General features: G+C 41.1%; 2 protein-coding genes across 8 annotated transcripts in view; one reads left to right on the forward strand and one right to left on the reverse strand.

Moving 5' to 3' along the window:
• Positions 1-21428, forward strand: part of DLG2 (discs large MAGUK scaffold protein 2) — a 486684-nt gene extending 465256 nt beyond the window's left edge. For 2 of the 4 annotated variants that reach the window (XM_030234140.2, XM_030234138.2), the window contains 6 exons: positions 7627-7677; positions 8458-8559; positions 9423-9595; positions 10287-10396; positions 15398-15489; positions 16231-21425. In XM_030234140.2, the coding sequence (XP_030090000.1) occupies positions 7627-7677; positions 8458-8559; positions 9423-9595; positions 10287-10396; positions 15398-15489; positions 16231-16337 (635 nt within the window). In that variant the 3' untranslated portion in view covers positions 16338-21425. Of the gene's footprint in view, positions 1-7626; positions 7678-8457; positions 8560-9422; positions 9596-10286; positions 10397-15397; positions 15490-16230 lie in introns of all 4 variants that reach the window. The other 2 variants (XM_030234136.2, XM_030234142.2) reach the window with 2 other exon arrangements.
• The window catches only part of ANKRD42 (ankyrin repeat domain 42), a 268662-nt gene that overhangs the window by 153076 nt on the left and 89355 nt on the right, over positions 1-26231 (reverse strand). The gene's annotated exons all lie outside the window — the stretch shown is intronic.

Consider the following 26231-nt stretch of genomic DNA (forward strand, 5'->3'; position numbering starts at 1 on the left):
CCACATACATTCAGGTAATCAGTGATATCATACCTGATGTTTACTAGTCCTGATAAAACACAGCAGTTGAGCTCTATTGATAAACACTGGTTTGTTTCAGAAAACAGCTAACCTTATCCTATTCAGAAATGGTAAATTAGTTTGTATTCTCTTGTATTGAAAAGGTTTCCTCGGAAAGCAATTGCCAGACTCACAAGAAAATGGTAGGCACTCTTGAATTGCCAAGATCCAGTTCTGAACTGTTTTATTTTTAATGTGCCCTCTACTTGGGAGGAAAGGCAGACTTTATTTTTGATTAAATTTATATTGAGATATTAGATGCTCTTTCTCCCGACTGACTTTACAATCAGAAATGAATCAAAGGGTTAAATTTTCAAAAGTTTGCACAAGTCAAATCTCATCCAGACCTGTATATTTCAGGGAGAGCTCAGGGTAAAAGCCCAGAGGAGAATGTAGATTGATGAAGTGTCCCAAACAGCAGCCTTTAATAGGAGTGCCCAGTTGCAGCCAAATATTTGGGGCATGTCCACAAAAGCCTGTTACCAAATTTGATCATCAGACCGGCCAGGTAGACAGTACTTCATTGGCTGTGTAATGGCTTAAAATAAAGTGTGTTTTTTGAGGTGCAAGAAAGGTAATAGAAACAATTTGGGAAAGTTAGCTGGAACATAGACACTTGGAATAAAAAGTAGTGCTGGAGCAACAGCTGCCAGGGATTTCTTCTCTGCCCACAGGATAGCTATGCCATTAAGAAGTAGAGGAAGCCCATCTTAGGTTATGCCAAATGAGGGAGGCTTTAAAATACAGACCTGGTGCCCAAAGGGCCTGATTTCATTTGCTAAGGTTTCACTGGTGTGTGCTAACATGATATTTGAAGGCATGACCTTGACAAATTAGCAGCTGTGATTCCCACATGGAAATGATTGTTTCAGATGCCCATGGTGGCATCCAAAGTCTAACCTGACTCTGTTCAATTTCCACCTGGCCATTGTACATCAGCATATCTCCTGTGGAGAATTAAAGTTCTCCCCAGTCCAGATGATTGGTCTTTGCATCTTCTGGCAAAGAGATCTGAGATCTGGTGTGTTGACAGTACATCCCATTGCACAGGTCATCACAGCAAATCTCCCCTAGAAAAATTATGCATCAGGAACCAAGGAAAATCAGATGAGAGTGAGAGGCAGGGGGTCAGAGAGTGAAATTAACAAATCGTGAGGGACAGAGATAAAAGAAATTAGGCCTGTCAAAGGAAGTTCTCTTTTCACTACAGTTCTCACTTTGTGGGACTGTTGAGAAAGGCTGCTACACTGTAAAAGCTTATCAACACCTCTGATGTGGAAAGAATAATTACCAGACATATTCCTCGAAATTTTCCTAAAGTATTCCTCACTGCCTCCTGATTTAGTTATTCCTAAGGAATGGGAAAAAAAAAAAAAAAAAGAGTGCCCAAGGCAAGATTCCTGGCAGAAGAAGTCAGCATGCAGTTACCATTTCTGCTATTCTTGTTTGCCTCTGGGTAGCTGGGAATGGAGCTCAGCATCAGCCACTGCCACAGAATCAAGTTTGTATTAACTCCATTTGGGCCCAGCCATGTTGCAGAGTCGTTTCTCAGTGTGATGTAGTGTCACTATGAGGAGAGTCTGTGTGCTCAAGGTGAGGCACTGCAAGTTATTTTGCAAGGACACCATGTCTCTTGGCGTGGAAACTCATCTAGCCCTCAAACTGTGCACTGGTGACATGCAGAAGAGAAAAAAAGTAAAGCAGGAAAATTAATGGGGAGCAAATAGAAAACCACTGGAGGAATCAAGGGGTATGCATGGGGTTGTGACCCTGTCCCTGTGCCTCCTTTGTCTTCTGTTTCCCCAGAAAATTAGCAGGAAGAAAAGGGTTGCCTGCTTTCTGAGCTGTGACAAGCTGGGGCAGAGTGGCTGGCTGAAAAGCTGCCTGGTGGAAAAGGCCCTGGTGGTGTTGGTCAGCAGCAGCTGAACATGAGCCAGCAGTGCCCAGGTGGCCAAGGAGGCCAATGGCACCCTGGCCTGGATCAGCACTGGTGTGGCCAGCAGGAGCAGGGCAGTGACCGTCCCCTGTCCTGGGCACTGGTGAGGCCACAGCTCCAATCCTGTGCTCAGTTCTGGGCCCCTCACTGCAACAGAAAACACTGAGGTGCTGGAGCTTGTCCAGAGTAGGGAAATGGAGCTGGGGAAGGGTCTGGAGCAGAAGTCTGATGAGGAGCAGATGAAAAGAGATTGTAGTGAGGTGAACTTAGTCTCTTTTCTCAAGTGACAAGCAACAAGAAGAAAGGGCCTTGAGTTGCACCAGGGAAGATTTAGATTAGTTAACAAACAGAATTTCTCCACTGAAAATATTATCAGGCATTGGAGCAGGCTGTCCATGGATATGGTTAATTCATCATTCCTAGAGGGATTTAAATGACATGCTCAGGGACATGGTTTAGTGTGACTTAGCAGAGTAGGACTTGTTTTTTCCAACCTAAATTATTCTATGCATCTATGATTCTATGAAATCATCAATTCACACCTTGGCCAAAACAAAGAAAACAGGTGTGGGCAAGAAATGACTGGCAAATGCAGGATGTTCTCCTCCAGACCTTCTTATATATTCCTGTAAAAACAGAGTTGGAGTTGGAGTCTAGAGTGAGGTGTTCTGCATTTTTTCTAGTGGGTCTCTGGCAATTGTTTATAACATATTTCTCTAACTTTTGCTCCTCATGATGACCATTTAGTGAAAAGTAGCTAGTGTCAAAACCTATACTACTTGATCATTCCTAGAACCATTCCAAACCAGCAATATTGAAGGATTCTGAGAAATGTCCAGGCTGTGACCTGGACAGTGAGGAACAGGGGTGGGTCACAGATCAATTGGGCTTTTTCTAGGAGATATTCTGATGTGTTCATTATATTTTTGAAAAATGCATTTCTTAAAAATTTGAGTATTTAGCTGAAGTACTGCTTGTATCTCCAGGGTTAAAAACCAGAAGCCAGATATTTTTTTACTTCAAAAATATAATTGAAAGTCCTCCAATGTGGTCTGAAGAGAAAATTCTTTGACCACTTCTAAGCAACAAGAAGTTGCAAAAAGTAAACCAGATTTCTTCTGCCTGTGCTATTAACACTTGGTTTGTTATAAAAAATGGGGCTGGAGCCCAGAGTGGGATGTTCTTTCTCCCAGCAGATAAACTTCAGCTCCATTAATTTCAGGGCAAACCACAGATAAATTTGAGAGTAGAATGTAACACTGTATAAATAATTGTATTTTGGGTCCAGGAAAAAATGCTGGCTTGATCTTGAAGGGGATGAGTTGCTACACAGCTGCTGCTGAATCACACAGCCATGCTCTTATGAAGTCTATGTTTGTTTATTTGTTCCTGTCCTCAGCAGTAAAGCCAAGTTTGCAGAATTTTCTGGTCTAGCAGAAAATTGTTCTTTTTGTGATAAGGACACATACAGTCAATTTTTACTTATCCCTGGACCAGTTAATCAAACCATGATTCAAAGTTTATTTTGAGCTCTGTAACTTAAAATGTTCTGATTTCTTTTTCAAATCAAGCTTGTAAGGACAGATTTTTTACCATGGACTCATCAGTTTTTATTTTGTGAGACATGATTTTCATAATGGGCATGAATTTCAAGTCTCTCTCCTGCATATGTGTTGTAACACTCTTACACATAGTTCAGTAAAGGTTTTTACAGCTGTCATCAAAATTACACACACATCATTGCATCTGTTTAGTCTAATTGCATAACTGGTTGTGATTGCACCACTTACCTAGAGAGGCAATACATAACTAAAAGTTAAAAATAAGGAAAAGTGGTAGGAAAAAAACTTTTACCTTCTGTCAGCAAATCAGCAAGTCACTCTTCTAATGAGATTTGAAGATTCATAACAAGGGTAAAGGAGTCTTGATTATACAATAGGTTATTGATTAATAAGGACACTTGCATTGGCTCCCAGAATTACTGTATTATTCAGGTATACTCAAACTGGCACAAGTATTGAAGTCTCATTTTATACCCACACAGCTGTATTGATCTTTGCCCATAGACAACTTCTGAGCCTTAGGTTCATGCTCAGACTACTGATGATCATTTTACATATTGGATTCCCAGCCTTTCATAGCTATCAATAAATTTCCAGAAATCATATGTTCACATAAATAGGGCCCCAGCAAAAGGATTTTGAAGCAAGTAGAGGCTTGGATATTGTCCAGTGTGGCCCGTGCAAAAGAAAAAACTAAGAAATTGATTTCACCAAGATCTTGCAAATACAACTCAGGTAATTCATACATTATCCCAGAAACTAAATTAATGGTGGCAGTAAAATAAGCCTTCTTTGATGTTAAATCCATCTGAGCAACAAAATTCAGACAACAGCTTGAAAATTAAATTATTTGTCTCATCTACAAGAATTTCACATGTGTGAAATGGTAACCACCACCAGTAGTCCAACCATTTTAATGAACCCAAAAATTCTCTTTGATTTTTAAAATCATAACTTCTAGCTGTCGTCATAAGTACTACCCTTTTTTTTTATTCATCTACTTAGATGTCTTTTCAGATTTTTTTTCCTTCACAGGCATTAACAGGTTGCCAAAATTGATTTCCACTGCCTAGGTTGCTGGATTAGGGAGGGTGTTTACATGGAGGCTGCCCCATGGCAGGTCACAGCAGCTCTCCTAGCCTACTACCCACACAATGGGTGCAGGTACACCAGACCTGTGGAAGCCCTGGATGCTCTGGCAAGGCAGTAGGAAATGGGGCCTTGTTATGGGTTACATGAAAAATACCTGAAAAATGCCTGATATCTACCAGGTCTGCAATGAAACTGGGTTTGAGACTTTCACAGGCTCTCTGCCATCAAATCAAAAAGGAAAAACAGAGGCATCACACTAAGTCCACTTCAGAGCTACCCATCTGAAACCCCATAAAATCCCTTTAAATGATTAAATTAGGACTCCTTATGAAATTTATCTGGCAGCACAAGACTTCACTGCCCAGTTTATAGAGGTTATGAGTTATAACAAACTCCAGGTTATTCTTCTATTCCCAAGCATGAGAAAACACCAACAGGCAAATCCAGAGCAAAGGGAAGTAGGGAGTGGTCCAGAGAAAGTGAAAGTTCTCCAATAATTTTACCCATAAGTGTATTACATTTAGGAATTTGTTTTCCATTCCCTTATTTATTTTCTTCTCTTTTTGACTTGATGAAATTTTACTGAAGAACAGGGGAACATACCAAAATCCTACAGAAAGGTCTTTTTCTTTTTTTCTCTTTTTGTTTTATCTGTTAAATGTCACAAAGATTTTCCAGATCAATACAGCTAACCTGGGCTAATTAAGCTGTTAATGTGGGTGTTAAATGAGGCTTAGGCAAACGATAAGAGCCTGTGTCCTGATGGATTTCACACTGTGCCTTACAACTCAAAGCCATCACAAGGTTATAGCAACCTGATTATTGATTGACTCTAGAGCTCTTCATTATACTTAATACTTTATGGACTACTTGCAGTACTGACTGAGTGGAGATCATTAAAGAGTACCATCTGCTATAGGTAACATGCAAAACAGCCTCTGAGGACCTACAGAATTTTGTCTGGACAGTACATGGCAAGACTTTATTCACTTAGAAATTTAAGCTTCCTTAGTCCTTTTTCCAGAAAAGAAAACTAGTGGAAATGATGCAGATTTTCCCCAGTCACAATCCCATGTTGAGTCTGGAACTGAGGGCTGAAGATCCTTACCTCAGGAAGATGTCTGTCTTTAAGTTTTTGTATATCACAGTCAGCCTCAAAGTTTCTCCATACTTTCTGCAACACTTTCCAATGGCTTAAACTTCAGCACAATTTTAGTGGGCTGGAGAATTTTTCTTTGCCTTTAATCTGTGCACAGATTCACAAGACATCTGTAAAACAGACTCATTTTTCTCCCTAGCCCATACCCTACAGAGAGTGTGGATGCACCAAAAGCTTTAGCCTGGGATCGTGTCTGCCAGAGACTGGACAAAAAAGAAAGTAAAATCTGTGCTGGCTTATCAGTGTTGGTTAAAAATCTGTGCCAATGCCAAGTATTAGTCCACAGAAAGATAAAAAAAACCAAACAAAAAAAAAAAAACACCAATACTTTCAGAATTATTGTCTATTTGCCTCCAATTGCTATTGACACTGCCACTCCCATGAGATTCTGCTGTTTCACTGCATATGTCTGCATCTGGCTTTGCTGTTTAAATGCTGTTAGGGGACATGGAGACAAATTCACGCTTCTGACTTTTTCTCTCCTCACAAAGTAGACATGGAATATAAGTCAGATGACTCATAAGTCTTAGAATAAGCACTTGCTTGTTTGTTGGCAGCCATTGGCTCCAAAAGGTGTCTAGGGACTAGCTTGACATAAGCACTCAAGCCCCAGGCTTCTGAAATTAGTAAAATGAAACTCCTACTGTGGATCTGTTTGCAATTGAAACAAATATTAAATTTAGGATGGTATTTATACAAACAGACTCCCCTCCAATAGCTTGGTATGTGATGGCTTTGTTGCCCACCCTAAGGAGTTAGTCCTGTAAGTTCCACTCATCTGTGGATCTTCTCAGAGACTAACCCTGAACTGAACAAATATAAAGTCATCATTTTAAAATTTTCAAATTTGTATTTAGAACCTGCCAGAGCTTTCATGTGGTAGCAAGTATGTGATAGTGACCCAGAAAGAGAAATGAGCATAAATTATTCATGCTGTAGGTGAAGAATCCTTCTCCCTCTCCTATTTCAGTCCCTTGGATGGGAGAACAGTGATGCATCAGGACTGCACACCTGCACCCAAGTCATGGTCCATATAGTGCCACTTGTTTCTCATGGCAAATTTCTCTGCTTTAGTCCCCTAAATATCACCATGAGGAAACAGCACTGTCCTAAAAGGGCATAGGGAGGAAAAATTATTCAATAATACAATACGATGCTGTGAGACCTTTGCTGAAGAAATTGAAAACCTGCCTAGACATGATCCTGTACAACCTGTTCTAGGTGCTTTAGCAGGGGGGGATTGGACTAGATGATCTCCAGAAGCTGAAAGTCCCTTTTAGCCCCAACCATTCTGTGAGTCTGTGATTTGTGTTCAGGGAAAGGATAAGGATCAGAAAATAACTCATAGCTAGATGTTGGGCTGTGAATGCAATAGAATATGGAAGCTATGGGCTGAAGGATGATCAACCAAAATATATATCTATTCTGTACATAAAAATTGTTCTGTCTAGGTAGCCTATTGATTTACTCTGCAGCAATATGTTAGGGCCTTAATAATAGGAAAAGCATTGCATCTTAAATTGCTGCACTATCCTTATAAACAGCCTTCTATCAAATGACAAATAAAGCTATGTTGCCCATCAATAAAAAAGTCCGACTTCAGTAAACAGAATTGAAACACATGGAAGGGGAGGGTGGGGAAGAAAAAAATGTGTCCATACCTGGAAGTTATAATGGACTTGGAATGGTTCAGGTGAGAGGTTTATCAAGATAGACGTGTTGAACCTGGTCTGTCTCTATGTGAAGCATTTTATCAAACTTAAGTACCTGACATGTTACTCATCAGCTTCAATCTCTTCTCTTTCTTCTCTCATCAGGAGGCCAAGAGGACTGCATCCTTTCTTATGAACCTGTCACAAGACAGGAAAGTAAGTTTCATCTTCTTTTCTATCACTCTTCCTTATCTTTTTAATTTCAGAGTTTGGGGGCCAGCAGAGTGGTAAGCCTTGCTCTGCCAGTCCCATATTCACTGTGGCTTCCTTTTCTTGGACACTCAGTCTATTTTCATATGAAAAAAAACCCTGATGTTATGGTACTCCTTGGAAGCCACCGCTTCTTAACATTCCCAGGACTCTTCTCCCCATTTCATTCTCATGGACTTCACTAGTACAGAAAATTAATCAGTCTACAAAATACTGATGTAGATTTTCTAGATTTACTGCAATATTGTCACATGAAAAGCCTTTTATTATTTTGCTTCTCATGTGATACGTGCAAAATTTCACATGAGAAGGGCCACTGTCCAGGGTAGACAAACACATGGAAAGGCGACATAAAATGGGAGCACATCCATCTGGTTTAATGGAGGATGCACTTATATAACTTGAGGTGAAAAAAAGGCTACAAGAGCCTTTCCACACCTCATGGAAGAGTCCATCTGCAAGAATTTGGGAGTGGCCTTGTTGAGTGACAGCAAATATATCTAATGCTTCTACACAGTCATTTAACTTGTGCATGGACTGTCACAGAGCGCTGCAGTGGTACTCATTCCATTCCCCTTTTTCATGTCAAGAACTAAAATATTCATCAATAAAATGTGCACCTAAATTTCCAATTCATACATAAAGACAACTCTGGTTAGTGATATTTAGGTGCATTTATTTATTATTGTGGTAAGACCATCAAAATGTGATCCTTTGATTTTTCAGTTAATTACACCAGGCCGGTTATTATTCTGGGTCCTATGAAAGATCGGATCAACGATGATTTGATATCTGAATTCCCTGATAAGTTTGGGTCATGTGTACCACGTAAGTATGATTCTACTCCTAGTTCTGCAGCTGAGTGAATGGTGCCCCTTGGTGCCACGTGTTGAGTAAATTTCTTCGAAAGCAGCATCTGTGCACTACGCACAGTTGTGTTTCTCAAAAGTCATTTTTTCATCAGACAGAAAAGGCGAAAAGAACTAATAAAATTTAAACCAATTCTTTAAAGGTTGTGAACATCTGGGAAAAAAATTCTGAAAAGTTTGAAATCTAGTAAAATGTAAAATTTCAACTTAATTGCACAGCATCCACCAATAAATATGCACAATAATCTGTGATTTGTGTGAGATATGAACTGCTGAATCAGAAAGCAATGTTAGACCCTGAATTAAACAGAGTATTTATATCTTGGACAATTAGAGCTTGCTGTTTATTTGAGGGCCTAATTGCAGTTGTACTTCATTTTAAACGGTTGTCTCTGGCAATACACTAACTCAAAACTACTAGAGATGAGAACAGAATTGGGCTTATAAATAAGGTTAAATTGAGTTAATGAGTTCACAATTCATTTTATCACAGTAGTAACATTAAATTTAAAATATGAAATGCATTTTATATTTGAGGTTTGTGTGTGATTCTGCTGAAAAAAGTGGAATTCTGGTAAACCCTGGTTTTATTTTAGCCTGTATTGATTGGAGGTAAACATCAGAAGGCATTACTACAAAAAGACAGCTTTATTGGCATGCCTACATTAAAAACAATATGTAGTAGCCAGAAATCTGCTCTCAGATGTGAAGTGCCCTCACTTAGAGCAGATCCAGCATTGCCCACTGAGCAAACCATAGCTGCATTTTTTGCTCTAAATGTTTTTGCAGACTTCTTCATCCTCTGTCTTTTGTTTTGTGCAGATACCACACGGCCAAAGCGTGACTATGAAGTGGATGGGAGAGATTATCATTTTGTCATTTCAAGAGAACAAATGGAAAAAGATATCCAAGAGCACAAATTTATAGAAGCTGGGCAGTACAATGATAATTTGTATGGAACTAGTGTCCAGTCTGTGAGATTTGTGGCAGAAAGGGTAAGTTGACAGTAGTTTTATTGCTGGTGCAACATGAGCCGCTTTGTTTCCACATTGTGTCTCAGACATGATTCTCTGCCAAAAATAGAAAAATTGATGCAAACCAACATCCTAATATTTATAGGCTTTATAATGACTCCACAAGTGGAGTGAATGACATCATCCTTGGCACTGTCTGTACTTAGATGCAATGCCATAGATTCAGGGTTCTAACAAAATGCCTCAATTATTCCTCAAAACAGCCTCTACTCTTCCCTCTGCAAGAGTAAACTAAATCACTTTCACAGAGGCAAAAGAGCAAACCACAGAAAGATTAAATTATTTGCCTCAGGTGACACAGGGAGGCTTTGACATAAACAAGAACTGAATTAATCACTTAGGATGTAGACATCCTATTGCTTTTATGTACTGATTTTCCTCATCTCAAGAAAATCCTCCTGCCCCTGCAAATTTCATCCCAGTAAAAAATAAATCCCAAGTTTGTTCCCATATCACCAGTGCATGTTTATACTGGCACCAAAGCAAAGGAAAGAACGCAGCGTAGTGGAGCGCGTACCCCGGGCTACCCCCTCCCTGGTGTGCCAGTAATGGCCCCATTCCAGGGCACTCCGTCACAGATTTGCTTCCTATCTTTTGGCTGATCTGCAGGAAAGTCTGAAAAAACAAACACATGCTCATCTGTTTCCAACAGGGCAAGCACTGTATACTTGATGTGTCAGGAAATGCTATCAAACGACTACAAGTTGCACAACTCTATCCCATTGCTATCTTCATTAAGCCCAAATCATGGGAGCCTCTGATGTGAGTATAAACTTCTTCAAGCATTTTATTCATTTCAGGTGGCACCACACAGGTCTTGAGTCTACCTTTGGCTTGTTCTCTAAAATTATCAATAATGAGATGAAGCAGGAAGAGTGCTCTCAGAACCTGTCATCCACTGTATCCTGGTATCTCAAGGAACAAGCCATAGTTTTGAACCTTTAAGACTGGCACATGTGGGATTATGTGCTGGACCACAAAGGACTTCCTGCCAGTGCTTGGTGTACTTGCTCCAACCTGTGCAGCGACTTCACCAGGGACTCTACTCGCACAGCTTGGCTTGTCCCTTGCATCCTTAGGTGCTCTTGGGGTTTACAGCTTGGCCAAGGGCACAAACCAGGGGTTAAACCTGTGTCAGACTTGAGGTGTGTTCCTCTTCACCAGCCCTTCATTTACCTGCAGGTCTGTAAGAGGATAGGCAAGGAGCCATGGGACTGGAGATGGGCAAACCTAAAACTTACAAGAAGGAAAGAGAAGGCACCAGCTCTGTGCTGCCAAGGCTGTCCAAGGTGGCATATACTTTGGGGAATAAGATTAAAACTCAATGTAAGATCAGTAAGATGAAATTCCACACAGACAAAGGAGAGACAACGAAAGGCATGAGTACAAGCAGGGAGTAATTTAGCTATAGCACTGCAGAAAAGCATCTGGCAGTTGGGGTAGATTACGGGAATGGATGGGTAATGTGGTTGCAAAACAAGGAATTTGCCTTTGTGGGCTGTATTCATATCAGTGTTGTGTAAGGACACAATGGACTGCTATTTTGTTTTACTGGGGCCTCAGCAGGAGTGCTGGCCTGATTCTGGGTTCCATCCTGCTGCTGGAGGAGGAGCAGGAATTATCAAGTGTCACAAAAAGAAGGCTGAGGAGGAAATATGGAATTGATATTCATTCTGAGTTAAAACTCAGGATAAAATATATGGTTATCAAGTTGTTTTTCATGTACACATAAAATTATGCAAGAGCTACCAGCTTAATTTGCTGTGATAGGGGTGAAATTTTGAACTCTGTGCCAATTCTGTGCTTTTACTGATGACATGGATAAGGGGATTGAGTCTTTCATTAGTAAATTTGCAGACTACACTAAGCTGGGAGCATCTGTTGATCTGTTGGAAGGTAGGAGGGCTCTCCAGAGAGACCTGGAATGGTTGCATGGATGGGCAGAGCCCAATAGGATGAAGTTTAATAAATCCAAGTGCTGAGTCCTGCATTTTGGCCACAATAACCCCCTGAACCTTACAGGCTGGGGATGGTGTGGCTGGACAGTGCCCAGGCAGAAAGGGACCTGGGGGAGCTGACAGCCAGCTGAACATGAGCCAGCAGTGCCCTGGTGACCAAGAAGACCAAGGGCATCCTGGCCCTTCTCAGGAACAGTGTGGCCAGCAGGAGCAGGGAGGTCATCCTTCCCCTGTACATGGCACTGGTGAGGCCACACCTGGAGTGCTGTGTCCAGTTCTGGCCCCTCAGTTTGGGAAGGGCATTGAGACACTCGAGCACATCCAGAGGAGGCAAGGAGGCTGGAGAGGGGCTTGGAACACAAGCCCTGTGAGGAATGACTGAGGGAGCTGGGGGTGTTTAGCCTGCAGAAAAGGAGACTCAGGGTGACCTTATCACTCTCTACAACGCCCTGAAAGATGGCTGCAGCCAGGTGGGGATTGGTCTCTTTCTCCAGGCAGCAGCTGACAGAACCAGAGGACACAGCCTCAAACTGTGCCAAAGGAAATATAACTTGGAGATTAGGAAAAATTTTTTACAGAAAGAGTGATCAAGTACTGGAACTGTCTGACTGGGGAGGTGGTGGTGTCACAAACCCTGGATGTGTTTAAAAAATGACTGGATGTGGCACTCGGTGCCATGGTTTAGTTGAGGTGTTAGGGCATGAGTTGGACTCGATGATCTTGAAGGTCTCTTCCAAACCAGTGATTCCGTGATTCTGTGACCCCCTCCCTCCACCACTGCTCTGCAAATGCCAGGTAGTGCCATAGGTTTGTTTGACAGCTAAAACGTTGGCATTCCTCCTTCTGTGACAGATGCATGTCTGGTGAAGGTAACAGTGTACCTGCAGCCACTGGTCACAGATCTACAGAATTCCAACACGACCCATCCCTGGAATATGCATTCTTCTTGACCCTGCCTTTGGCAATGTGCTTATTGTATGTCCAGCCACATTACAAGGAATGATGCACAATATCTGGTACTTGCACAGCACCATCCTGACTTCCTGATTTTTCTTCCAGCCTACATTTCAATAATATTCTGATTTTGTTGCTGTACAGAAGGGGAAGGGTAGTCTGATAGTCTGCCTTGTGCACTGATTATTTTAACAGAGATCTTAACATACAGTTTTCCCATTCATAAAACATTTCCATTATTTGTTTAATGCTGGCATTGCCTCTGGAGTGATTAAAAAAAAATTAAATAAAAGTGGCCCTTACTCTGAAAAATACATCAGACAGAACCAGAAAAGTGGCAATAATATAAAGGCTCTGTTGATTTGATGTTAGAACAGCAAATCCTTGAATAGACTGAATGGTGTTATAAAGATGCAAAACATTATGACAATCATTCTGTTATTGAACCAAAGCAATGCTAATATTTCACTTAGGACAATAAAACAAATGGGCTGTTCAAGAAATGCCTGGACTTGGCACTCAGTGCTGTGATCTAGTTAACAAGATCATGATCAGTCAAAGGTTAGACTTGATGATCTTGCAGGTCTTTTTCAACTTAATGATTCAGTGATTCAGTCTTTTTCAGGTATGTAAGTACTGCAACACAAAAAATGATATGCTTATCTGTCATAACTATTACTCCTGTTTATACAAATGAGTTGAAAGCTACTTCAAAAGCAAAGTCAAAACACAAGTGAAAAAAAATTTCTAATCACAAGATACAGAGAAACAAAGACAAAAGTTTTATCTTTCATCAAAATTAGCACATAAAGTTGTAGTCTCTCATTTATCCATATGCTCATTTGCAGCCATCTGAAGGGGAGGTAAGAAGAGTTAAAGGAGCATAAATACAGTTTGCACCTGCACGTGAAAGAACACGTGGCCACTGCTGTAAACATCACCCCTCCCTCCCTCCATTCCTCTCTTCCCACTCCTACATGACTCCACCTGGTTTACTCCCTGAGGCAAGCTTTTTCCTACCCTCCAATCATCCTCTCTCTCTAGAGGAATGAGAGATGGGTGGTGGACAGTGGTGAGATCATGGGAATGAGAACTGGAAGTAAGAAGGAACCTGCCTGAGTGAGCTCTTCACTGGGAGAGGAGGAAAATCCTGGAAAATATGCACTATATTTTGAATTCACCAGCTGTGCAGGTCCCCAGCTAAGAAATAAAAAATAGAAGGGACTGCAATATGACAGCACTTTAATTTTATCATATAAAATGGACATCATGGTCCTTCCCCTTCTCCATCCTCTCTTCTAAGAGCACAGAATGGGCAGAGTCAGGAATACAACTAGCATGGTTTTATACCCCAGGCAAATCTACAACCTGAAAGTGTAATGCAAATTTCTACCTGTTTCAAAGTACTTCCTATTTTAAACACTTCTTTATATTTATATTATCTTTTCTGCTGTTCAAAGATCTGTTCAAAGATCTTGAGGAAGACTTCTCAAAAATTTACCAGAAACAGATCTGAAAGGAAGAGGATGTTGTCAGCATTACAATATTGGTTAAGTGTCCATAAGATGAAAATGTTAAGTTTGCCTAAGAAATCGCAGTGGTATGTCCCACTAGAAGACAGAGTTTTAGGCAGTCACCTAAAGCAGGGGTAGCTGATGTGAAGTCCACCTGATTAGATAGCAATCTTTCCAATAAATAGAAATAGTATTATTATAAATTTAGCAGAAAAACACATGGATTATATTAAACCTTTTTATATAATCTACAAATAATTGACATAAAATTTAAAATAAATCTCTCTTAGCCTTCTATAAACCTGCTTTCTCCATGGCATTAGTACTTGCCCAGAGATTTTTCTAAACACTGTTCCCAGCTATATAGTTACTTATATAGATAGGTAGGCAGGGTTTTTTTCTGGAAACTCCTTTTTGCATCCTGGATGTCTCCCAGGATGTTTTTCAGAAGTCAAGTAGGTGTTAGCTGTAGCAAGTTCATACTGTTGTGCACTTCATAGAGCTTTTTCTTCACTATCATGTCCATAATTTCCTACATGCATTATCCATGGCATACTGTATACAGTCCATTACCACATAATCATATGATTCAGTGCAAGGCATAAAATCAGATTTATGCTCTGGGAAAAAAAATGAATCTGGGAAAAAATGCTAGAACAAGCAAACTCTATTTATTATTGATAATTTGGACATCTATAGGCATATGAGTATAAGGCAGTGAATGAGCATGTAATACCTGAGTATGCAAGACAATTCATTTCTTAAAGTTATTAAATAGTGTTTCTGTTGAAACATAAATGCTCCATCAAATAACAAAACTCTGAAGAAACCAGAATGTTACCTTCTATCTTTGTTTTTATATTTATTAGCAGCCAATAAGCAGTCAGTACAACCTTATCCATCTGAGACCACCAGCTGAGTCTGGGAGACACAGAGATTCCTGAGTCTGGGAGACACAGCACTCCAAGGAGCTTCAGGCAGGAGTGCTGTGTGCTCAGACTATGGGACATCCTGGATTCCAGACCTGTCTATGAGCTCCTGATGTCTCAAGTCTATCTCAGTTAGCAGCTGCCAAATTCAGGCCTTGTATTTTGTTTTGTAGAGTAGTGAACCCAAGATAAAAATTTGGTGAAGAAAAGTGAAATGGGAAATAGTCTGAAGAAGTAGTTTTGTACTACATAAGAATGAAATTAAATTGAAAATATTGAAGCTGTCCAGAATTTTACCATTTCATTCCTTTACCAATCTCAATCCATTTGTGATTCAACTGAACATGCCTTTTGAAAACTATTCTAGCAAGAATCTAAACTTTTTGTTTACTTCCTCCATGTTTCTAGGGAAATGAATAAACGTCTCACAGAGGAGCAAGCAAAGAAAACCTATGATCGAGCAATTAAATTAGAACAAGAATTTGGAGAATATTTCACAGGTATGTTTTTATGAATACCATTTTTTCCCCCAAGATATAGTCTTTTATTGCAAAACTGCTGGATCAACCCTGTCTTTGAGCTAGAGTATCTATCAGTACAGTGTGCCCAGAGCAAGGACTTCTGGCTTGAGAGTATTGTTTCCTTGAAATTCAAGAGCAGTTGAGGCACTTGACTCCTCAAAGGTTTGATGTCCTGAAGGAGTATTTTATGTGGAGGGAAATTAAGGAACAACCACAGTGTTTTGTGTTACAGTTACTTTACCTTCTGTCAGCTTGGGCCTGATCTTGTTAACCTCAGCAGCCAAGAGTTTTATATTATTATATTATTTTATAATATAACCAAATATTATATATATTATTTTATATTATAACCAGATCATAAAAGTTGCAAATCTGCTGCTGCCCACTGTTGAAGTAGGTTCTAAATTGAATGAAGTGTATGGCTTGACCTCCAGCAGTGGAAGGATCTCTTGTGCTGCCCTCCCCAGGACAGAAGTGCTAGTTCTCTGAACTAACCTGGCTCAGTCTTCTTAGTATGAGCAGAGGGATGGGTCTCTGCCACAGGCAGGTGCCATTGATTTGAAGTTAGTTGTCATCTGCAGAGGTATGACTTTTCCATAAACATCTCAGTATGCCAGTATTCCTTCTCATTATGTATCTATGAGTGTGCTGAAGATCTGCTGACACTGGATGTCGTATGTATCAATTAAAAGAAATATTGATATGTTTTCTCTACTGCAGCTATTGTCCAAGGAGATAGCTTAGAAGATATATATAATCAATGCAAACTTGTAATTGAAGAACAATCTGGGCCTTTCATCTGGATTCCTTCAAAGGAAAAATTATAAATTAGCCACTGCACCTCTGATTCCGACGGGAGAATATTTAGAAGAAAACTATAATATACTATTTGGAGGCTTTCCTGTTTTTGTTGCATTTATGTTCTTTGCAGTCAATGTGAATTTTGATGAATGTACAACACAAAGTGTTTGAAGCCATGAAGGACACTGATGGGTCAAAGGGTAGGAACAAAAAGACTTCTACCATATAAAGAAAATCTGTTGTGTGCTCAGAGCACGAGTTGTAGGTATGAACTTTTGACGTGGAGACCCTTTGTCAAGGGGAGCTAAGCCACCTCCTGTGCCCACGCGGACATTTTGATCAATTTCAATGGCTGAGCTCAGTGTGTTGATTGCTTTAGAGAAGTTCCCAGCTCTTGAACCTCACAGAGGGCTTGATCCTGCAAGGCGCTCAGCACTTGACCCCAATTCCTACACATGAGTAGCCCGTTGACTTGGAGTCACTTGTGACCCTTCCCTATGCCGTTCAGTCCCACCAGTTCCAGTAGGACTATTCACGAGCTCGAAGCTAGGCACAGGCTTAAGCATTTTTGCTAGATCAGGGCCACACGCACCTTGCAAAATCAAGCTCAGAGTATTTGGTCCACTTCCTACTGAGGTCACTGCTGGGACACTCTGTGACCTGACTGGGAGGTGGGTCCTGTTCCAAGCTTGTCATTGCACATTTGTAGTTGGTACACCTCGACTTTGGTAACTATGCACATCTTTTGATTTCTGAAACCAAGTCAAGCTTTTTTTTTCCCCCTTTGGAAGCACTATTGCATCAGGAACTACCAACAATATGGTTTATTTTAATGGTGTTTAGGGGTGGGAGAGGATGGAAGCATTTCGCACCACACACATGTGCACTCAAACACATTCCCATGCAGACAGACACATGTATGAGGATTCACAGCACCTATGTTAACAAGGAGGGATACAACTGGGAAAAGCTTTAAAATTTTTGATTGTCTATTTTATCATTTATATTGATAGAAGGCACTTAAAGATGGAATAATTTATAAAAATAAAAATATATTGATGTATAGAAACTAATTTCTATAGGTAAAATGTTTTTGTGAAGATATTTTGTAAAGATTAATTAATTGAAAGATTAAATATTTACACCCTTGTGCGACTGTCAAATGTAAAGAGGACCATCAAGTTGCATTATACCTCTTCCATAACAGATTCTCTGTTATTAATGACAAGCAAGAAAATTCCTTAAATAGTAATTGTCATCTTTTTTTTCTTTCAATTTAATCCTCTCCCTTGCCTCTGTTGAATCATGATGAACTCCTGTGGAAAGATCTCTTGAACTCACTGCCCTGTAGGAATTTTCTGAACACAAAAGGATAATGCATCTTTGAGAGGGACAACTATTCAGAAGCAAAATGTCAATGCTTAAACGCAGCTAATAATTTCTCTCTTAGGAAGGAGGCACCCTTAATCCCCAAATGTTTTATGAATCTTCCTGTTTCCCTCAGGGAAATAACAAGAGCATTTGATCTTTCCTCTCTTTGCAGGCAGGTCACCAACTAACTTGTATCTTCATTCATTTCACAGTCAACAAGGGTCTTAAAAGCAAAAACTGAGGCAATAGACATTTGTGAGGGATTTGGGGAAAGTCTGTGGAATTGCAGTCTGGGGTGTACAGAAGGGGAGAAGGAGGTATTTTTTTTCTCATTTCACATTGCCCTTCTTCTGTATAGTGATGCCATTCCTCACTGACTTACAAGGGGACAACTGCAACAGATGCTATGACAGTAAAACTGAATTGCCTTTGCTGCTGCTGGACCATGTTCTCGATAAAACCACACTCCTGCCTCTGCTGCACTGCAGGAGTGCAACGCTTATAGCTGGTGGCTACAGCAGCCCTAATGCTTACGGATGTCTTAAGGGCAAATGCTAAATAGACTCCTCTGGCCCTTGTCTGTCTGAAGCTTACACTTCTACCCCCTGTCCAGCTGACAGGGCTACCCAGCACCTTCCGCGGACAGCGCGACGAGCTGGATGTTTGCAAAAGCCACCAGCAGTGACAGGGTTAAAAACACGGGCATTTTACGGGCTCTTGAGCGGGCCTCTCACGCTTACTGCCCAACTATGGTAACTCTGAGAAGTTCACACTTCTTTAACTATTTTTCCTGCCTGGTCAGCGCAGCTTTATAAACAAGGGTTTCAGTTAAGTGTCCAGAAGAGCTTTGTAACCAGAAGGGCTATAAACTTTTTTTTTTAATATTAATTAATGAATGCTTTGATTTTGGATAATTCTGCAGAAGTCCACAGAGTGACCCCAGATCTTTGGAAGCCATGGATTTTTCCATGCTAGCAAAATACTATTGCCCCAGGTTGGGAAATAGCCCACCAGACCTGAAAAACCAAGTATCCTAAAGCAGGAACTTCATTCTAATTTTCAGCTCTGTTTTTAAGCAATCAATCACATCTGCTTCTTTGTTTCTTAGTTCAGCATGCAGCCTTTTATGGTACTATCCTACTAGTAACTGTTTTGCTTTGTCATGTGCTGTGCTTTACAGTGAACAGTAACACTACGGCTGAGTACAATCAATTTTTCCATCAGTCCTTGGTTACTGTAGTAACATTATTTATTTTTCCCTGTCTGTTGTTTGTGCTTCCATTTTAGAGTTGACATTGCACTTCTTCTTTTTTTTTTTTTTAAATAAAACATATATTTAAAAACAAATTGTCAAGAGAATCAGTGAGAGGTCTTATTTCCCTTAGGACTTGTACTCTCATTTGTTTTGTGTGTTGATGTTTTGCGTTCCATGTCGCAGCATCCTAAGAGCTGCAGTCCATTTTTGCATTGCAGCTGTTCAGATCATACTGGGTGGTAGTGGGAGGAGGAAGAAAAGCATAAGACTCATGCAAAATTACATCTGGTGAAAAAGAAATCCAAACTCACAACCCACAGCAATTGGCTCCTCACTCCATATTGGTGCTAACACAGCTTAGCATAATCAGATTCCTTTTCTGTCCGTGTTAAAGACTTGGGAGCGTCTAACCATGAGACCAATGCAAATGCTGGACCCTTTAGGAAAAGTGCCAGATCACACCCCTGGTGCTATATCTCATGTTCTGGCACAGTGTGTAGCACCATAGGGTCTAAGCAGACTCAAAATTATCACAGCTTTTTGTCCACCCATGAATGATCACAATGACATCTTGCTAGCTTTGTGCAGATGTGCAATATTACAACTTAATTATTTTTCCTTGCCACAAACAAAAAAACTAAAAAATCTTCCATGCACTGACTCGTTGAGAGCTTGCTAACAGGACTCAGTGGAATGGCACTTCTTCACTGGTCTTACAGTCTGACCATCGACCAGTGGAAGAGCCTCTTTTTTGCTTAATCACCCTTCCTACAGAGGTACCCTGTCCATGCTAGCGCTTTGTAATTTCTTTGGTAGTAAAGGCTGTTTCTAGATCAATATTCTGTGATGTAATTGTGTTTGTAGCTAGCATGGTTTGATGCTCCGGTGTGGATAGGGTCCTAAGAACCACTCGGTGAAAGTCAAGGATAAGAAATCTCTCCATTGCACTGAAATTACAAATCTTCTTCCTGGAGAGCAGTGTGGTACCTGAGCTAATAACCACTACGAGCCAGCAAAAGTGTCCTAGGTACACAACATCCACCTTCCTATTTACATTAGTTTTCTATGGAGAAATTGTTGGCATTACACTTTCACTGTTACTCGCTCATCAGACCCAGTCAAATTGTATTTTTGTTTTGGTTTACTTATATTTTAGTTTTTGTTTTTCAAATTGTATCCCTGAGCAGATAATTCAGTGAGTAAAAACACATGAGGATATTTGTAGGAAAAACTGTGTTGAGGAAAAAGTATCAACCTCCTTTTTCAGATGCAGATTTAAAGCCATAATATCTGCCATGTTCACAGAAAGTGGTCTTTTATCCTTCACAGCTTTTAATCTCAGTCTTTTCCCTCTTGAACATCTTGCCTGTCATGTTATGCATGTGGTTCACTGTGCAACTGCATTCAAGCCCCTTCCTTGGTGGAATAAATCTTTTTCTTTCCCATTAAAAATCAGACATTATGTCAATTGGTTCAGGAATAAGGATGAGGCTATTATGCTAAAAAAAGAAAATTTCCATTCTAGGACACAAATCAGCATCAAAGCTAACAACAGATAATATCTAAATTCTATCCAGCATACAGCTAGCCTAGATCCTCAGCTGGTGAAAATCACAGTCACTCCTCTGATTTCAATGGAGTCCATCCCATTTGTACCTCCTCATCACACTGATTTTTTTGCATCTCTGTAAAACACCAAGGCCACCTGATCAAACAGCGGCTCAGCACTTTCCATCATTATTTACTGCTTATTTTACTGTAACACCCAGAGGGCCAAGTCATGGACCGAGACCCTTTTGAGGCCAGTGCTGTGAAATTGCTAACAAAAAGACCCCAAGGGCCAAATGGATTTGCAGAAGGCTTCAGCTGCACTGACATCTCACCAAGAGCTATAGGAACTACCACTTCATTGGCCCTTTTTGAGACTCAGCCTTTAAGGTGAAAAGCACGAGAGGCGGTCCATCATCTCTCACACCACATTAGCAGCTTACACCTTCTGGCCCTACAGCACAGGCAACTTGCCCTGATGTTAAACAGCATCTCTGGGCTTGGGAGCTAGCATCCTGGGCAAGATCTTTGGTGCGGGGGGAAAAAGCATAAAAAAAAGGAAAAAAACGGCAACACTGTTGGCTCTTAGTGGGATAGCCTTTTAATTTTTGGATTTGTGCTCCTAAATTTGAATTGGCCAGTTTGAATTTCTGAGTGCAGCAGCCTGTATGCACCAAGCTGCTCCCTCCAGCACAATGTCTGGCGTGCGTCTCTTTAGCAGGGTGTTTCTCAGTCCAGCTGTAGTGTGGGGTACTCAGAATCTGAACTGGAGTTTACAAAACACCCTGTTCAGCTTACACTCCTGTTATGTGTAAATAATCTGCGCATCCATTCCATTTGTGTAAAGAATAAAGCACACACAATTATAAAAATTAAGCTGTATATTTCATACTAGCTGTGTCCTTGCTTATTTATTCCAGTCCAAGTTCTCAGCTGTGGTTCAGTTGTAAATGCTTGATAGAGTGTTTATAAATATGTCATGAATTTTATTATAAAATATTAATATTAAAGCATTTTTACACTTTATAGCAAATTGCTTCTTCACAAGGCATAATTTGTCTTTTTTCCTTGGAGCAGAATAGTAAAAAAGAAATATGCTTTTATTTTGTCTTGAGATATTATCACATCTATCACACGAGACTCACACAAGTCTGGAATTAGGAGGATGGTTTCAAAAATAACTAAGAATAAGACACCTTTTTCCTTCTTGCCCTTTTTATTTCCTTTTTACTTCACATCACCTAGAAGATTCATTCTGGTGAAGTGCAGCCACTTTCTCCCTACCACAGTTCTGCTGTGAATTCAGTATCATCAGCATCTTGATGAATAATTAACAGAATATTTTTTATAATTAAATAATCATTCCATGTTTATGACATTGCTGCACAGCCATGGGGAAAAGGACTGTAATAATTACATTATAGCTGCTTCTAAGCAGCTTATTGGAGCATAAACTCACCTGTGCTATGGGATCCCAACAGCTCAAGAACCTTGGGGTTTGGCCATTCCAGGAATATCTTTGCAGATGGTTTGTGGGCTCCAGGGAGACCGTATGAACATTGTCAGTCCCCAGAAGAGGCAGTAACAGTATGGGGACACTGCTTTTGACATGGACAGTACTATCTGCAGTCTGCAGAGGACCACAGAGCCTCCATATGGCTCTGGGAGCCACAACTGAGACTACAGAGAAAAATCTCTGTCCACGGGTTTTTACATGTGCGATCACAGGGATGGTTAATCACCTAAACATTCATTGTGATGTTTTAGCTTTCTCCAGCAGATTCAAAAGAGGGAGAGAATCCAAACAATTGGCACTGAGCGGGATCTCTTATTAAAGTACTTTCTTCTTCATCCTCTCTCTAGGTCAATCTGAGCCAATTCCCCAGACTATATTCTGCAGAAACAAGAGAAACTTAGAAAACAATCTTTATAAAAGTGGATGGGAGACAGAAAGTACTTAAAATTGTAGGAAGCTAGACATGCTGTGATGATCAATTCAGGCAGTGGTGGCAAACTTTGCCAGCCTTTTGCCTTGGCCAGGCATAGAGTATGTCCCTAATGGTCACATTTTCTCATTTGTCCCACTGCCTTTTAATGGTTCCTTGACACAGACAGCCAAGTATCTGGACTCAGTTGTCCATTCACAACCTGTGGTTTGAAAGACACTATCTCCCAGTTTGGAAAATTATTTGGGACCAAAGCTACAAGGTAGGTGAGCAGAACTTCTGCTGTACAGATACCTCCATCTTAAGTCACTTCACCATGATTTTCAGAAGAATTTAGGTGTCTCTCTAGCATAAGCAAGTTGTTCATTTCACTATAATCAGAGCACTTTGTAGCTGGCACAATGCAAGGCAATGACACCTAAAGCACCTGTGGGAAAGCAGGAAAATGGTGATACAGTTCCTAAATATCTGGGCACAGAGCAGATTCTCTTCCCCGTGAGCAATCCATACCAAAACCTTTATTATCAAAAATTCCATCCCTGAAAGTGTTCAAGGCCAGATTGGATGGGGCTCTGAACAACCTGGTCTAGTGGAAGGAGTCCCTGCCTATGGCAGTGGGATTGGAACTGGATGATCTTAAAGTCCCTTCCATTCCAAACCATTCCATGATTCTATTGGACAACTGAGGAAGACCTACCAGAGTAGCCCTGCCAGAGCAGGACTCACCAAAAGCACCATTACAAAGCCCATCATTGCAAGGAAGGTGATACCACGGCTGCAGAGCATGGACTGCTTGGGTTGGCTGGCTGGGCATGTCACCAGTAAAAGAGCTGAACTAGTCTGCAGAGCAGTGTGGAAAGCTGTGGACAAAAGCACAGCTCCCCTGCTCAGTGGAGGAGGGCAGTTCTGGACAGCACCCACTGATGCTGGCTCTTACGGATGGAGATGGATCCTGCCTGACCCAATGGAGAGCTGATGGTGCCAAATATCCCAGGGAGGGGAGCGTGGTGCTCAGAAGAAATAAGTCCTTTTAGTCAGTGAAAAAATGTAATTCCTTGCTGCAGAAGCTCATTAACTACTGTCAACTACTCATTAGTGCTTGATCTAAGCAGAACCAGGTGGTGGCAACCAGGGAAAATTAATTAGGTCTAACATATTATAACAGTGATAGGGTTGTTACAGCGTCAGTAGAAGGCCAATACACAGCTGGCCCCTACACCATAACCAAACGATTAACTAGTGTCTCAGGGCAAGCAAATAGCCTGAGGGCTTCCTCTGGAATGTATGGACAAAGAGCTTTCACTGCAGCCTCTTCTGGCTTCCCTTCCAAGAGGGACTCACTAACACTGGCAAAGGCTTTGCCTTGCAGTAAAATAAAGGAATGAAATAGGGCATCAGCTATAAATGGCAATTTGAAGATGTCTGTAAGCTGCAAATCTCTGGGATGGGCTTTAAATATGTAAGAGAAGTACAAAATGCTGGGAATCTGGAGTAAAAGCCATCCCTAACAGCTCATATGAAGTTCCAGTCTGAAGCAGAAGCTCATCAGTGGCACCACCAAACCCTGTTTGACCTCTGCCTGACTTACCTGCTCCAGAAGACTGTTCTGAGCAAAACTCATGCTGGACCCCAAGGAAACATTTTCTTTAAGATGTTCTGGCTTCTTTCTTTATCCCAAGAAAGGATGTTGCCACTGTGCCATCTGCAGTTAAAGCCTATCAGGGGCTGTTCATTACCTTCAAATCAAAGCATAGGGCAAAATTGTACCAGTCATCAGCATATTTAAGTACTGCAAGGGTCAAACCTATGTCAAACACCCATTTATTTCTCTATTTTTTAACAAACAGTGTTTTGAACACTGCCAGCCTGATGACTCACAGAACAAGTCTGAAGGATCTGAGGGCAAATGCTTCTCTTACACTCCTGTCATCTGAAATAAAGGTTTTGGACAGGAGCTGTAGGATGCAGGAGTCACCAAAGCACCATCTTTCCTCCCCTGATGGTGTATTTATTGGCTGTACTCTGCTTGCCTGGATGTGATTTGCTGGGAGTCAGTTGCTCATTAATGGCAATATATCTCCAGTAAAATATTAGGCAAATATTTTCTAAGCTATTAACTCCTCATCTGCATATAATCCTTCTTTAACAGCACTGGCCTTCGCTGTAGGTAAGTATGCTCATCAGCTTACAATGAAATCTCACAGGCAGCATATCCAGAGCCTCTTTTCTCAACAGACACCACAGCATCCTATTTTAGAGATACCAAATGAGAAGGAAAACACTATTCTGAGACTGTGTCTGCTAAACAGGGAAAAGCCCTGCTGATCCCCAACTCCAAGGGGATTAGCAGAAGGCCATTTCCAATTAAATGAGCTTAGATGTTTGCCTGAGCATAGTCCATGGGGTAACTGGATTTGGGGAACAGGTAGAGTCAGTAGATGTGAGCAAACGGATCGTGCCTTACTCAGCTGGCTGGATTTGGGGTGAAAAAGGGGTGGTCATTTAGACAGCTATAGAAGGTATGTAAGTGAGGCCATGGGCCCAAGACAGAGCTAATGGAGAGGCATGGGAGTGGGAAGGTCTCACATTGTTTAGTGCCTGCTTCACTCCATTAATCAGCAGAGTTACAGATGGAGATGAACAAGTCTCTGAGCATAAAGTTACACAGGACAAATACCAATTTCAATGCATTAGAGAACCTGGAGTAAAACACTAGGGACCAGGAAAGCAATAATTCATAGTCCTGTAGAAGAAGCCAGTTGTTAATTGAGCCTTTGCTCATGGAGACAAATCCCCAGTGGTCACAAATTCCTGCCATAAATACAAGAGCAAGAATTGAGGCGCCACAGAACAATTGAGTGCCTGAGAGAGACCCACACAGCCAAGGCATCATCTCACTGCCCACAAATGCATTCTGAAGGGCCCCTCCACACGTGTCCCAACCCATCACCTTAAGCCAGCTCCACAGACTCTGCAGAGTAGCTGCAGACTTGTTCTTCCCCATGCACACAGAAACACACGGGCTCAGACAGAGCATCCAGGGACACAAATCTCTGACCTGAGCACTCTGAGTGCCTCAGCATCAGAGGAGCTGCTGTGGCAAGCACTGAGACAGCAGTGCTGTTATGTCTCTCCCTGGACTGCAAGCACTGCATTCCCACCTTCAAATCCCTGTGCAGAGCCCAGAAACTCTGCAGTATTGGGTCTCTCATGCTATCACTTAAGATGTTAAACTTTTACAGGGCTGCTCTTCAAGGCCCCTCACATGGGTACTTGGTCAGTAGCATCCATCACAGTCCAGCCTAGGGCAAGGAATGCATACAGTGGATTTTCTATATAGCTGCCTTGAGATTCAGTGAGATGAAGCTAGAGTCCCCCTGAATTGCCCAGCCTGGCTGGAAAGCTTTAATGCAGAAAGGGGAGCATACAAACATCCCATTTCATGGAGGGTTTGCCACCTTGGCTGGAGCAATGTTGTTGAAGTGCTGGAGGTACAGGTTGTTAGGAATTCATTCTCTTTAGAGCAGCTAGAGATAAGTCTTCCCAAATTTTCCATAGAAAAATAGCCCAAACATTTATACTGTCCTTCAAGGACACTTTCTACCTATCTGTTATATCATCTTGAAGGTCTCTTCCAACCTAGTGATTCTGTGACTAGGGAATTATTCTCCATATGTGGTGTGCCGATGGGGCTGGGAAGTAATAAGGCCACCTCACATTAACACACTATCTGCAAGGACCATGTAGGAAAGAAATACTTTAAACTACAGCACCTTTATTGTTATTTTTTAGCCAATGGT

This window comes from Serinus canaria, chromosome 1, assembly GCF_022539315.1.
Source record: "Serinus canaria isolate serCan28SL12 chromosome 1, serCan2020, whole genome shotgun sequence".
Classification (NCBI taxonomy): Eukaryota; Metazoa; Chordata; class Aves; order Passeriformes; family Fringillidae; genus Serinus; species Serinus canaria.